Raw genomic sequence first — 14,426 nt, 5'->3', positions numbered from 1 at the left:
TTTTTAACGAACCCATTCTCCGAAACTACCAAACTGAAAAATCTGAAAAAAGTCAAGAGGCTGCCACTGTATGGTGCCTAGGCTCCGAAATACCCTCCATACGGATACCTGTTTGAATAAAGTTAATAATAGTACATTACCATAATTTTTAGTAATTGATAGGAAAACCCCCCTTAAGTTCATCCTAGAATCACGAATGTAGGCTACAGTATAGAGCATGATCTCACCAAATTTGGCGAAAATCACACTATTATTAACACAGTTATAATAGGTCAAAGTTGTCGATTCTGTGAAAATTCAAAACTTTGATGTCAATATCACTTGAAAGTAGATATTTTCATATAATATATGCATATAGTATGTGCTACATACTAATGGGACAAATGCACACTCAAATCTCTATATAAAAGAAATACACAAAACCTTTCGTACCTGAGGCGTCTAGCTTCCGGTTTCCCGACTTGTTTATTCATTAAGAAGCAGTGAAAAACGCCAAAATTCATAAAAAAAGTTGAACACAGCACCAAAAATTTAGCTTCTAATATTTTTTAATAATCCTAGTTTGTAGACTGTAGTTAAGTTTGTACGTTAAAATGCCGTTTACTTTTTTCTTTAAGATGATCGCAGCGCCTTCTAGCTTGGCAGTAGAAAAATACCTTTTTTGGGGATGGGTTTATAAATTGTATTTCAATAATCAACTATACGATCTGGGTGGAAAGATTACTATGCACGCTCAAGATATTAATAAATTTATGGTGAAATTTTCGTATTTGTATCTTTATCCAGTTTTTCACAAAAAATTTCTAAAAGCAACGAAAAAACGACCTTCATACGGGATGACCTCCTTAAGTCAATAGATGTAGCCATTTCTGAGAAAAGTGCTTGTGACAGACATTGATTGATACTGCTAACACTACAATTTAAGAACATTATTCCGACTTTTAAATCGATTATTGAGCTTCCTCACTGTTTGCAAAACGAATATTAGCTATTTTCCTCAATATCCAAAGTATTAAAAAAAATGAAGAAAACCTTGAATATTAGCTGTTCACAAATAAAATAGATATCGTATTTCTTCAAGACCATAAATCCGATGAAAAACCGTTTGTTTTTTAAAATTATTACTCCTTTTACAATAGGCAAACAAATGGATTTAGTGGAAAAACAAGTTGGGAAACCGGAAGCTGGGCGTTTCAGGTATAAAAGGTTTTGTTTGCTTCTTCTGTGAGTATATTTAAGTGTATAACTATTCCATTTGTACGTAGCCCGTTATGTATTTGCATTTAGCATGTCTGACTATCCACTTCAATGTGATATTGATATTTAGTTGCAGTAAATTTACAGGGGAGAATCAATTTTGAGCTACTGTAACTTTGTTAGTAATAGTATGATTTTGATCAAACTTGGGGATAATATGCTGTATGCTGCATATTATATTTTATACTACTACCAACTTTTATAACTCTGAGATAAACTTAAGGGGGGTTTTACTCAATGTCCCCAAAAATATGGTAATATACTATTATTAACTTAATTTGAATAGATATCGATATGGAGAGTATTTTGAGGCGTGGGCACCATATAGAGGCAGCTTCATGAATTTTTTCAGATTTTTCGGTTGGGTAGTTTCTGAGAATGGGTCCGTTAAAGAAATCATCACTTCCCACCACTCCCACTCCCCGCCTTTTTAACAAATCTCAAAACTAAGACCAGCTTCCAAAAGTACTAACCGAGACCTTTCATTTGATACTCCACATGACTACATTCGGTGAAAAAAAATGTACACCCTCCTTTTACATGTATGGGGACGCCCCCCCCCCTAAATTCAACCTAGAAGGATATGACTAACTGCATGTCTGGGGCTCCACAGTTCCCAACTTCTCACCAAATTTCGTGTCAATCGGTATAGCCGTTTCTGAGAAAAGTGCTTGTGACAGACAGATAGACATTGAACCGATTTTAATAAGGTTTTGTTCGGCAAACAAAACCTTAAAAAGAAGACTACCAATCAACCTTAAATCGAATACATTTCCCCTAATTTGAATATCAACCTAGTCAAAGATGAACTCAATACCGGTCTAATCAAGAAAACTCCAATACCGCCCTCCACAACTGTTTCTCTAGAGTTTAACTCTCTTTCATAAGCAAAGAAGAGTGTGATACTTCGGACCAACATAGATGTGAGGCCTTCTTCCAACATATTACTTATAATACAATCTACCGTCCTCTAATTTCTGTTGATGAAGAAATCCACGAAGTCCTTGCCAAGAAATCCAACTCCTTAGCTTTGGGTACTGACAGCACCAAATTTCATCACCTAAAAATACTTCCTGATAGCACCAAAACTGTCTTAAATCAATAAACTCCTTCTGGATGCACACCTCTGATAAATGGAGAGAATTCCAATTAAAACCACAGCAACATCTAAAATTTTCATCCGATCTCCTTATTAAATAGGTTTTATAAAAGTAGTTCCTTTGTTTTTTATAGTTTGTTTTGGAGAAGACTATTAAAAGAAAAGTTTCCGATTGTACTATAGATTTATTTTGGTTTTTGAAAAATACAGACACGTGTTTCGGACATGTGACCAGGATTTCAACATTCCTGGCAGATAACGGCATTCTCCTCTTCGCACTTCTACGCTTTCCAGAAGGTAAGTCCACATCACATTGCATCAATGACATTCTGACCGAAATTGCTGCCAGGAAAGCCTGCTGCGTGTTATTGACTTAAAGAGTGTCTATGATTCAGTTGGTTTAAACATCGTCTCAACTCAATTAAACCAGACTTGGTTCGACACTCAGTACTCAGACTGGACCATAAACTTCGTCAATTCAAGATTGATCAATATTTAAAATGTAGTAGCACATTTACACAATGGCCGCCCACAAGGGAGTTCTACCTTCTTCAATATAGCAACCAAAGAGTTGTATTCTATGTTAGAGCAAAAGCTCCAGTTTGTACATTTTTAATAGAGCTGGCATTAACAGTAAAATAGTCACTCTAGCGGGGAAAAATTACGAATCAGGTACATTTTCGACAAATTAAAATGATTCGACACCAGCAAAATCTAACCAAAAATTAGCTTCTGCCTGGACAAGCAGGACCTTGTAAACGTCCCTAATGTATTTCACCGACACATCCATCAAGCTACCTATTCATTGATGTCGGAGTAGGCTTGGATTTTGTAATACTGGGAAGAACAATATGGCGTAGCCGATCACGACGAGACAACCAGTATTCCTTCACTTAAAGAAAATACACTGAACGAAAAATGTAAAAATGATAACACGCTTCAAAATGTTCTTAACAGCAGTTTGACACAGCAAGAACAGAACAGCAGCAGAAAATGTCGCGGTACGCATTCCTTGAAGGGCATTTTAAAATCTGCCTATATGACGGTCTAGTGAAAAATTCATTTCGGGGTCAAGCGTTCATCATGAATTCATAAATTGTATTGAGCGAATGGGAACTATATTGTTATGAGGTGTTTTCAGATTTACCTCCGGAGCGGATTGATTGCTGATGAATCGTATGGTGTATTGGTCCAATCGATTGATCAATAAATGCTGCAATTTGATTTCGATTGAAATGAACAATGAATGAATGCTTTCATTTCCAATTTGATTTGCGTAGAGTAATATTGAATAGTGGAGTTTTTTTGCACATTGTAAATTTGCAACTGCTGTGACTTAAAGTTAAAAGTAATGTTGAGTAGTTTGCGAACTGACAGCGGTGTCTTTATTGAATTTTTAGTTATTCAACTTTTATTCGACTTGGTGTGCACGAAACGCGCAGTCAAAGTTTGTTTTGATGCGTTGCACTGACTCCTATTCCATTTCAGTCCGGCGAATAAAATTGCTGCGACTTTGTACGTTCCGGCTGCACCGATTGTTGCGTGCTCCACTTCGTTTAACACACTGTCTGAGTTGCGAATCGTTGTTCCACCCAAAATCACACGATAGCCAGCTACATTCCACTTCCGTATCGAGCGCCGCTGGTAATTTCACCACTTTGGTCGTAGTTTCCAAAATATCTTTCATTAACCTTTACGGTTAATGCTAGGCAGAACAAAGTTTCACGTTGTCTGCTTAGTTATAGTTGGGATCAATTGTTAAATAATTTGGTTTAAATAAAACGATACAGCGAATTTAGTTTCCAAAACTCTTTGCATTTCGGACTGACTAGTCGGAAGCCCCACTGGGTATGTTTTAATTTGTGACCTCCCGCAGCAATGAACCTATTGGCCAGAGTCGAAAGTTGAAATTGTTTGGCGCTGAATTTTAGAGGACCTACTGTACTGTGTAAGTTATTTCATCGGACATTTCTGTTACCCGAATGGTAGTTTCTTATAAGTAATTGGTTTTCAAGGATGTCGGCACTCCACGAACCTTACCTTCAAAATTTTTCATATCGTAGAATGTAAATCCATCATTTGATGCCAAAGTTGTATTTATCCGTTGGGTGTATTTCAGAGATGGGGATGATATCTATTTCATTATTGTGTTGGCTTATACCTTAGGCATTCCAATTACATATTTTAAGGATGTTAATTTACTGAGTAACTGCTATTGCGTGTGAATTAATTTCTGTATAATTGCTTGCATAAGGTTTATGAACTGGTTTAGAGATTGCGAGAGTGATAGAACCAATCCCTCTAGGTTTTGCAGCTGTCGATTATAGCAACGTTCCTCTTGAGCATTGGATTTTGCAACATTTCCATATGTAGCTCGGGATTGAAACGGTTTCTCTATTCGGTATTCTATTGCTGGGTTCAAATCTGTTTGGGATAGTAGGTTTGTTGTTTAGAATGCTTTCACAATTGCGTATACTGGGCATCCTCGACGGTTGGCTGTGTGTGGTGTACCACAGTTGCTACATTTTTTTACGCTTGCATCATCCTTCTTTGTTTTGCAGCTTGCTGTTGAGTGTAAATGGCCGCACGCAGACGCTTGGCGGTTTGCAATAGGCTTTTGTGTGGGCCGATTCTTTTACGAGATTCCTCGCCTGTTATTCTTCGATGAACTAAATAACGAAAATTGGAAATCGGGTGAGTTTCATGGGTTACCCCTTGGAAGCAAGGACTACATGAACATTATTGTTTCTGATGTTTCTGGTCCGTGGACCAGAAAAGAAGGAGTAAGTTGCTCCTCAATTGGTCCGGTCCTGCATTAAGTTGATGCGGACTTAGGACCCCCTTCATTCTCAAAACGAATGTTTCTAATGAGTTGCGATATAAATTTAACTAGCTCATTGCTAATTTTTTCCCGTAAATTTAAAAATGTAAACGATATTTCAACGTGCGGAATTACCCACAGTCTACAAATTAGGGTTTTTAAAAAATATTAAAAGCTAATTTTTTAGTGCCTTGTTAAATTTTTTTTTGTAAATTTTGGCGTTATTTCAGGCTTCTTGAATGACATTTTACCTGTTTAACAATGTAATTTCCGAACGATTCCACGCCCATATATTCTAAACTATGTCTAGATACAATTGATGCCAGAAAAAAAATCGATTCCTCGGATCCGACACACGGGATGATCCCCTTAAATCTCAACACTTTCCATTCGTTACTTACCAATGACAAGTTGTGTGGTATCGTGTTTCGTTTGTGCAAGCAAAAAATTTAGTCATTTATTTTCTGGTTTTTACTCCTTTAGAAGTTTTGGGACCAATTTTCAAATTCCTCCATTTTCTTTAAAGGGGCCCACCACTCCACTAACAATACTACTTCTTCCTTTGATTTTCAATCGTGTACACTGATGGTTTTGATAAATGATAATGAATATTTGTCTTCTACTTCAAAGGTTAAAAATGTTCTTCAACTCATTATGAAATACATTTCGAGCAGAGATTCAAAGGCACGTTTCGAACGATTTAAGACTACAGTTGAAACATATTTCGCCGAGTTATTTACTCAAATAGTGCGTGCGTCTTTTGGATATTCCGACAGCCGTATTTGCTGCATTATCAATTACCGATTCGTATCTTACAATTCCAAAACTTTATCTCATAGTTGTTACACACATATCAAATAAAAAAATCCCAATATTTTGAATCGAACGGCACGTACTAGAGCTAACTGGTGTGAAACCTTGAGCTGAGTTGATACTACTAAATATTTCAAAAATAAAATAAAAATAAACTAATGCGCAGAGGAATCGACGAGGAAGAATTAGCCACGAGTTGGTTTTTTCATCTACCTTTCTTCTTCATGCGGGGGGAGGGGGATGACATGGTGGCCCTGTTGTGACCCACCTCAACCTAAATGTTTGCCCCTTGGCGCTTCAAATATTATGGGCAACGTGCAATACATGGGAGTACTAATGTTTCCTGGGAGAGGTAAACGTAAAGGCTAAAAACAACCTCATGATTATAATTTATATTATTTTTTTACAAACTTCTCCTGCTGCTCTTTAATAAAAAAAATTAACGTCTTAAAGTCTCGATTCAAAATGAATTAATATAGATCCAGTTAAGAAGAAAATACCTAACTTCTATGCAGATCATTTGGAGATTTACACCATCCGTTATTCAGTGAAGAATAAAGTGAAAGATGCGAATGTGAATCTTCAAAAAGTGGACCATAAAAATGAGCTTAAAATTTTACAAAATGAGATACTAAGAATTATATTTGCATGTTTAATTTTTGCCTGGATGGAAATGTGATTGCCTATATTGGACGTACGTCGTGAAATGTTCCCCTCCGAATGCTTCATTAAACTTCCTACTAAACTGAACACAGAAAATTCGGTAACAACCGAATTTAGCATAGGAAATGTCAAACAGATGTAGTGGGAAATGTCATTCGAAATTTGTTTTTTCGAAGTAGTGTAAGCTAGTGACAAGTGTAGGAAATATCAACTCGACATTTCCTACGATATCTGTTTGACATTTCCTATGCTAAATTCGGTTGTTTAATGAAGCATTCGGAGGGGAACATTTCACGACGTACGTCTAATATAGGCAGTCACATTCAATTCTCACTGAGAGATTTCAAGTACGTTGTCAAATATTGAAACGAGTCAACGCGATTATAGGTGAGAATGAGTTTTGACAGATCTCTAATTTATGTTCGTTAAAATTTTGACATTATGATATAATCATTATAGTTTCGGTTTGACTCGTTTGAATACTTGACATTTCGAGTTATGTTTCCAAAATCTCACTTCTCACTTGCATTCGAAGCCATCGTACTGGCCTATCTACTTCATTCTATCCTTCGTTAAGAAGGGATGTAACATCGCTGAAATTATGTATGCCGAAATGCCCCATCGTGTCGAAACCAATAATAAAGCGGGACTTCCCTTAAAAAAGATTTATACCACTCACCTGAGAATCGGTTTAGAAATACAAATGACCTTGTAAGTTGGTCATTAATTATCCCCGCCCAAGCTTCTAAGTTCCATTGGTTATGATAATATGCTTAAGATCCAATAATAAAAAGTCCGTTTTTGGGTAAAAAGATATTTGTCAATAACTTGAATTTGAAATAATAAAAACTTGTTGTTTCTTTTTCGTTGGTGTGAATATTTATTCTTGCAAATACCGATATTTCGGGAACCACTTGTTCCCTTCATGAAGGCTAGAAATTTGTTCGCACTAGCACTAGCGCAGCCAACTACAAACAACTACATATTTTGACATTTTAACAGGTCGATAAAAACCAAAACTGAAAAATCGTAGTAACCATCGGCGAAAATGTTGTAATAAAAATCCGCGAGAAAAGGAATGAATCTGGAGCTGCAAACGTTGTAATAAAGATCCACGAGAAGAAGAAGTACCTTTATTACAAATTCCTCGACGATGAAGGCTGTCCAATTGGAAAATCTATAAAAATGTCAAAAACACTACAAAGATTTTTACGACAAATTGAACACTCGGGGCATCAAGAGAGATCCTTACCGAGTTGTCGCAAGCCGAAATCACAAACACTTCTATTGAAGTAATGATAAGAAGGGCTCATTGGCTACCGACCGTCGAGCCGCTAGGGATACATTGTGGTTCACTTCACCCTTCATTACTGCCCTGGATCTAGAGAAGGTATTTGACCCTGTTCCGCACACGGTATGCTTTACGTCAACACGTACATAGTGCCAGAGGAGGAGGTGTGCTTACTTAAATTGCTCTACCGGGATCAGAAGAGTAAAGTTCGAAGTGTGGCAGATATATCAAAACGGCTTCGTTTCTTTGTAGGTGTTTATCAAAGAAGCGTCCTCGCGTCACTCCTCTTTGTCACACTGTCACTGCGGACATCAAACGTTTAGCTCTATGCAAATTTGTTTTACTGGCGTCTCACAGAAGCAACCCGAACAACTTGCCCAAAGGTGAAATGATCGCCACATGCAGTACGGTCTGAGACTGAATCGGAATAAAACACGGACCCCGATGAAACTTTCAGCGATAGCGGCCAGCTGAGAATTTAATGATTTAAATATCTTGGTTCAATGCTATAATCCAATGGTGAACTGCGTTATGCTTGACACATCAACGCAACTTGGATGAAGTGCCGTTTTTCGTGATGGACATCAATGAACGTCTCAAACCTAAATTTACCAGAGTATTATTCGTCTTGTTGCCAAGGATGATTCTGAGTGCTGGCTGCGTACCAATGAGGACATCCGCGATTGATATGGGTTGCAACGAAGGTGGAAAAGTTGCGAAAGAAACAGCTTCGACGGTATGGATATGTAATTCGAGCTGATGGGAACTTGCTAAAACCGAAACAATGGCTTATATAATATCTGTAATTTGTTTGCAGACATAACTATATTTCAAATAAGTTTAAGCGTCAATTGTATGTCAAATCGTACGTCACAGGCGTCGCATACGTCACAGGCATGAACCTTCACAATTTCCTGTCAAAATGCCAGACTAATAGTAATAGCGACTTAGCCTTCGTATAAATTCTATTGTAAAACTCAGATTGTTATTTCGTCCAGATTATATAGTTTAGGTGGGTCTAATTCGAATTCCAGTTAAGTTACATCTGCTTGTATTGGTCTTCAAGTTTGCTCTGCTTTTGTAAAGTTATCACTTTCATAGCATCAAATGCCATAACACATTTGAAGTAAAGGCTTCTCTGAATGAAATGGGAAAATTAATGCTAAAAAAGAACAATGAACTAGAGACGTACACTGCCGACCAAAAAACTGGAGGCTACCATAAAAAAAGATTGGAAAATTAATTGAAACTCAATATATTTTAACACACTAGTTGAAAAAATAAAAACATTGGAATATATATCATATATTGTTATTGTTAATTGCCTTACGTACATGTCCACTTGGATACCGAGACTTCCATGCTCAGACTGGTTTACGTAGAAACCTAGGACTTTGAAAGCCCCCTTCACTGGGAACCCAGACTTCCGGAATTTGAATCGGCACAAATAATAATTCACAACACCCGTTTAAATTACACACACTATTCCCGCTCGACAAAACCGATTCTGTAACTTTAAAGGAAACGTTTATTTCAAACTTAATTATACAACATTATGGCCAATAATTTAAACTCAACTGATACAATTCTAGGCGTATTTATAACACATTTTACATTTAGGGCTATCCCTTTTTAATAGCTCTCATCTTTAACAATATTTTACTTTTCCTAAAGAATAGCTTATTGTATAATTTCCGAAATAAAGTTAAATGTTTCTGAAAAGAGAATTTACAGAAGAAAGTCATGCAAATCTTGTAAGATTCAATGTCTGTCTCTGTCTGTCATACGCACTTTCCTTCGAAACGGCTAAACCGATCCGAATGAAATTTGGTGGATAGATGGGAACTATGAAATCCCACGCATACAGCGGGTGACATAAATTTAGGCGGAGTTTAAAGGGGGGCTCCCCATACATGGAAAGGGAGGGGGGATTTTAAAAAAAATTTCACCAGATATAGTCGTGTAGGGTATCAAATGGAAGGTCTCGTAGTACTCCGAAACTGACATTAGTTTTGGCGTGAATTGCACAGAGGACCATATTTCGCATACACCTGTCAAATTTCATGAAAATCTGGCCATTAACCCCAAAGTTCAAACTTAACAATTTCGCGCGAATTTACCGCTTCTAAAGCCATGCAAATAAGATGCTGACGTCATAATTAACGAGAATAATTGAAAATCGCGTGAAATATTAGATTCGCATTTATGAAGAAACTACTTCTACCTAGCCCTTTTTAAAGTTTTGTGCAAAACACTTATGTGAAATTTAAGCCTCGAAAGATGTCGCATTCCGATATCTGCTCAAATAAACTTACTATTAGTATATTACCAACTTTTAGAAATTGACTGAAAAACCCCCCTTAGGTTTTTTTGTATCTGTTGTAGGTTAAATTCTTCGCATTTGCTGATAATATTAAACTCAGACTCAGACTATTATTAATACAGGGCTTTTCATCAAATGATTTATTTAAATCGCTTTCTAAAAACTAGAGGACAATGGAATTTTTAATTATGTCGCACGGAGCTGTCATGCTCTCGTCGCTCTTCACATCTCCCTCTTTTTCTTTAGCCGTTGTCCCGCTCGAGGGGCTCGTCGTGATCGGTTTCGTCATTTTATTTTATCAGATGCCAGATCTGGATTCAATTTCGAGGCTTTTAAATGCCCATCCAGCCTATCAAGTCACCGTTGTTTCGGTCGGCCTTTTGGTCGCTCACAATTGACTTCGATGTTCATAGCAATCTTAGTAAGTGAATTATCGTTAACGCGAATTACGCGACCATACCATCGAAGACGCCTTCCTCGGAATTTCTCCACGATCGGTGCAACCCCATATTGATCGCGGATATCCTCATTTCGGATGTAATCAAAACATGTCACGCCACCAGTCCAATGTAGCATCTTCGCCTCCATTACCGCAAGACGCCGTTTATTGTCTTTTATAATCGGCCAACACTCAGAACTATAGAGAGCGGCAGACGGACGACATTTTAGGTTTGAGACGTTCGCTGGTACGTCGATCACAAAGAACACCAGTTGTGGAACGCCATTTTGTCCAGGTCGCATTAATGTGTGAAACAGTTCATTGGGCAGTCCTCCATTGGCTGATAGCATTGACCCGAGATATTTAATTTGCTCAGTTCTGGAGAGGTTACTGCAGCTGACAACACTGAGCAATTTAAATACCTCGAGTCAATGCTATCACAAAGGGAAACACAAAACCTTTTATATCTGAAGCGTCAAGCTTCCGGTTTCCCGACTTGTTTATAGATTCCCCCCGATTACTATAATAATGTCTCTGATAGTTTAAGTTGAGATGCACTCTTACGTTCGGATTTGCTTTCACTATACAAAACAATGGTAGCAGTCGGCGTTTCAATAATAAGTTCGCGAAATTTCCTCATTTATAAGCTGTTTTCTCTTTAGGAACCACAAATTCAGCCTAACTAGACTTGTTCATGAATAACTTCATAAATGTGAGATAATAGCCGTAATAATAAATGTTCTGCAAGGCTGAAGCAACGGAAAATTTAAGTGAGTATTTTTTTCAAGTTTTGTTCTTGGTTATTTAACTTTTCACCGAATATAGCCATGTGGGGTGTCAAATAAAAGGCTTAGTAGTACTTTTCGAAGCTCATATGGAATGCAAAGGGGAGTAGTGAGGCAATTACTTTAAGGATCCGTTCTCAGAAACTACTCAACCGAAAAATTTAAAATAAAAAATATGGTGGTCTATGCACATGGTATGTAGGCCTCAAAATACTGTCCATTGCGATATATGTTCAAATAAAGTTGATAATAGTATATTATTACATTTCGAACATTTATTTATTATCATCATCATCAGCTGCGCAACAACCGGTATCCGACCTAGGCCTACCTTAATAAGGAACTCCAGACATCCCGGTGTTGGGCCGAGGCCCACCAATTCGATATCCCTTAAAGCTGTCTGACTTCCTGGCCCACACCATCTCTCCATTTCATTCAGGGTCTGCTTGGTCTTCCTTTTCTACCTTAGATATTGCCTTTTTAGACTTTTCGGGCTGGATCATCCTCATCCATACGGATTAAGTAACTAGCCCACCGCAAGCTATTGAGCCGAATTTTATCCACAACCTGACCGTCATGGCATCGCTCAAAAACTTCGTCGTTATGTAGGCGGCCAAACATTCGTCCGATGATTCTTCCCTCGAATTCGGCCAAAAGACGTTTCCAGCGAAACACTTTTTGTAAACTGAAATAGGCTCTGTTGGCTGCCAATAACCGTGTACGCATTCCACCGTCATAGCTCTTATCGGTTGTGATTTTCGGGATAGGATTTGAGAAGTTATCAACGGTCGCAAAGTTGTAGTCTCCTATCTTTATTATTCTCATTTGACCAGTGCGATTTGACGTTGGTTGGTTGGTTTTTGGCGCTAACGTTGCCACCATATATTTTGTCTTGCCTTCATTGATGTGCAGCAAAAGATCTCGCGTCGCCTGCTCAATCTGAAGGGTCTGTACGTCTCGAGTCGTTTTTCTCATGATGTCGATATTGTCAGCATAGGCTTTTATTTATCTCAGCATCACGGATCACTATTTCCAGGGTCAGGTTAAAGAGGACGCATGATAGAACATCTTTTTGTCTTAGACCGTTGTTGATATTGAATGCTCCTGCTTTTATCTGGCCTCGCACATTGGTCAAGGTAGTTAGTCTTATCAATTTCGTCGGAGTAACGAATTCTTTCATGGCCGTGTACAGTTTTACCCTGGCTACGCTATCATAGGCGGCAGATTTCCCTCTTTGTATCGGAAGGATGATCATCGAGGTGTATTAGACGTCAACCTGCTGACTTGTTGGTAAAACTACTGTGCCTGGTGCGATTGCTCCCTATATTTTTCGAGTTCACAGATTTGTTGGTTCTCCCAGACTTCCCTTTTCTGTCTGTGAAGTCACTTCTCCGCTCGTCGGAGTTCGTGATAGATCTCCGCGCGCCCGCGTTCTTTGGGGATGCAACATTACTCGGCATGCGATATCCTTCCATTCTGTTGCTACCTTACATTCACCGTCGAATCAGCCTTTCCGAATTTTTTGTGACTTGGGCCAAGTATGTTTTTGGTGGTATCAATGATAACGTGCTCCAAGTGATTTTGAGGATCATTCGTTAAGGCTTCATTTCCAAGACCTCTGTTGACTGCGATTATTACGGCATCCATCCTTCCCCCCTTATACGTTACGCTGGGCTGTGAATGGATTCAGTGTTAACTATCACCTGGTTGTCAACGGGGAGTCTAGGTGGTGTTGTCATTCAAGCTCAGAGCACCATGCCAACGAGATAGGGATCGGAGTCTATATTGGCCCCCCTATATATTCTGACATTCATCAAGGGTCATGTGGTCAATTTGTTTGAAAATGGTCCTGTCTGGAGAACTTCCGACAATCATTTCGTGTGACACTCCTAACTGAATAATCCTCAGTCCGTTATCATTAGTATCCTTGTGTGCGCTATGAGAGCCAACGTATCGCCTGAATACGGGCCCCGTCCCTACTTGGTGACGACGTGGTGGAGATGGGGTTTGTTAGTAGAGGTGTTGGTGTTGGTTCAGCAGGCGTTTCTCAGCTTTTGTGCTCCATCGTGGGTACCAATTCACGTTTCCCCTTGGGACTTACACTACCCTTTGGCAATCATTTTTTATTATTACATATTGAAAATCTACCCCTTTAAGTTCATCCTAGATGATGGAATAATATAGATTTCAATATGAAACATCATACTGGAAAGTTTGGTGGAAATCCTGCTATTATTAACGAAGTTATAGAAAGTCAAAGTTGCTTCTTTCACGCCAAGTTACTATTATATAAGATATAACGTGTCAGTACCACATCGAATTGAATATCGCATACATTCAAAGCACATATAAATGCGACGAGCTATGTATAAATGGAACCGTCGTGAATTCAACTATTCTTAAACAAAAGACGAACAAAACCTTCCATATCTTAAGCGCCTAGCTTCCAGTTTCCGATTTGTTTTAAAATCGTTCCAATAAATTTAACTTTTTTTCTAGGTGGACCCTGATTTAATAAACGCCGGAAAGGAAACAGTTACTGTCGTTCCAGGTGCGTCATTTTTTGGGTCGGATGAAAGTTTCGCAATGATCCGTGGTGGGCATGTTGATTTAACAATTCTTGGTGCGATGGAAGTTTCTCAAAGTGGTGATCTAGCTAATTGGGTGATACCTGTAAGTACAAAATTAATATTTCCCGTCCGAACTTTGCTAAATGTTAAAATTTAGGGGAAAGTGGTGAAAGGAATGGGTGGTGCTATGGATTTAGTTGCAGCCCCAGGAACTAAGGTAATCGTTACGATGGAGCACAACGCTCGAGATGGATCGGCCAAGATCCTAAAAGAATGCAAATTACCAGTAACAGGGAAGAGATGTGTTGACATTATCATTACGGAAAAGGTTAAAATCTCACCAGTTATTATTTTTTCCTATCATA

The 14,426-nt window shown here is 38.3% G+C and overlaps 1 protein-coding gene across 2 annotated transcripts in view; it reads left to right on the top strand.

Moving 5' to 3' along the window:
- The window catches only part of LOC119648069 (succinyl-CoA:3-ketoacid-coenzyme A transferase, mitochondrial-like), a 40,210-nt gene that overhangs the window by 25,493 nt on the left and 291 nt on the right, over window positions 1–14,426 (top strand). For both annotated transcript variants that reach the window (XM_038049544.1, XM_038049543.1), the window contains exons 7-8: window positions 13,991–14,164; window positions 14,219–14,389. In XM_038049544.1, coding sequence (XP_037905472.1) covers window positions 13,991–14,164; window positions 14,219–14,389 — 345 coding nt within the window. The remainder of the gene's footprint in view (window positions 1–13,990; window positions 14,165–14,218; window positions 14,390–14,426) is intronic.

The sequence above is a fragment of the Hermetia illucens genome, chromosome 2 (assembly GCF_905115235.1).
Source record: "Hermetia illucens chromosome 2, iHerIll2.2.curated.20191125, whole genome shotgun sequence".
Classification (NCBI taxonomy): domain Eukaryota; kingdom Metazoa; phylum Arthropoda; class Insecta; order Diptera; family Stratiomyidae; genus Hermetia; species Hermetia illucens.
Note: the sequence above shows the minus strand (reverse complement) of the source record. Positions and strands in the feature narration are given on the sequence as shown.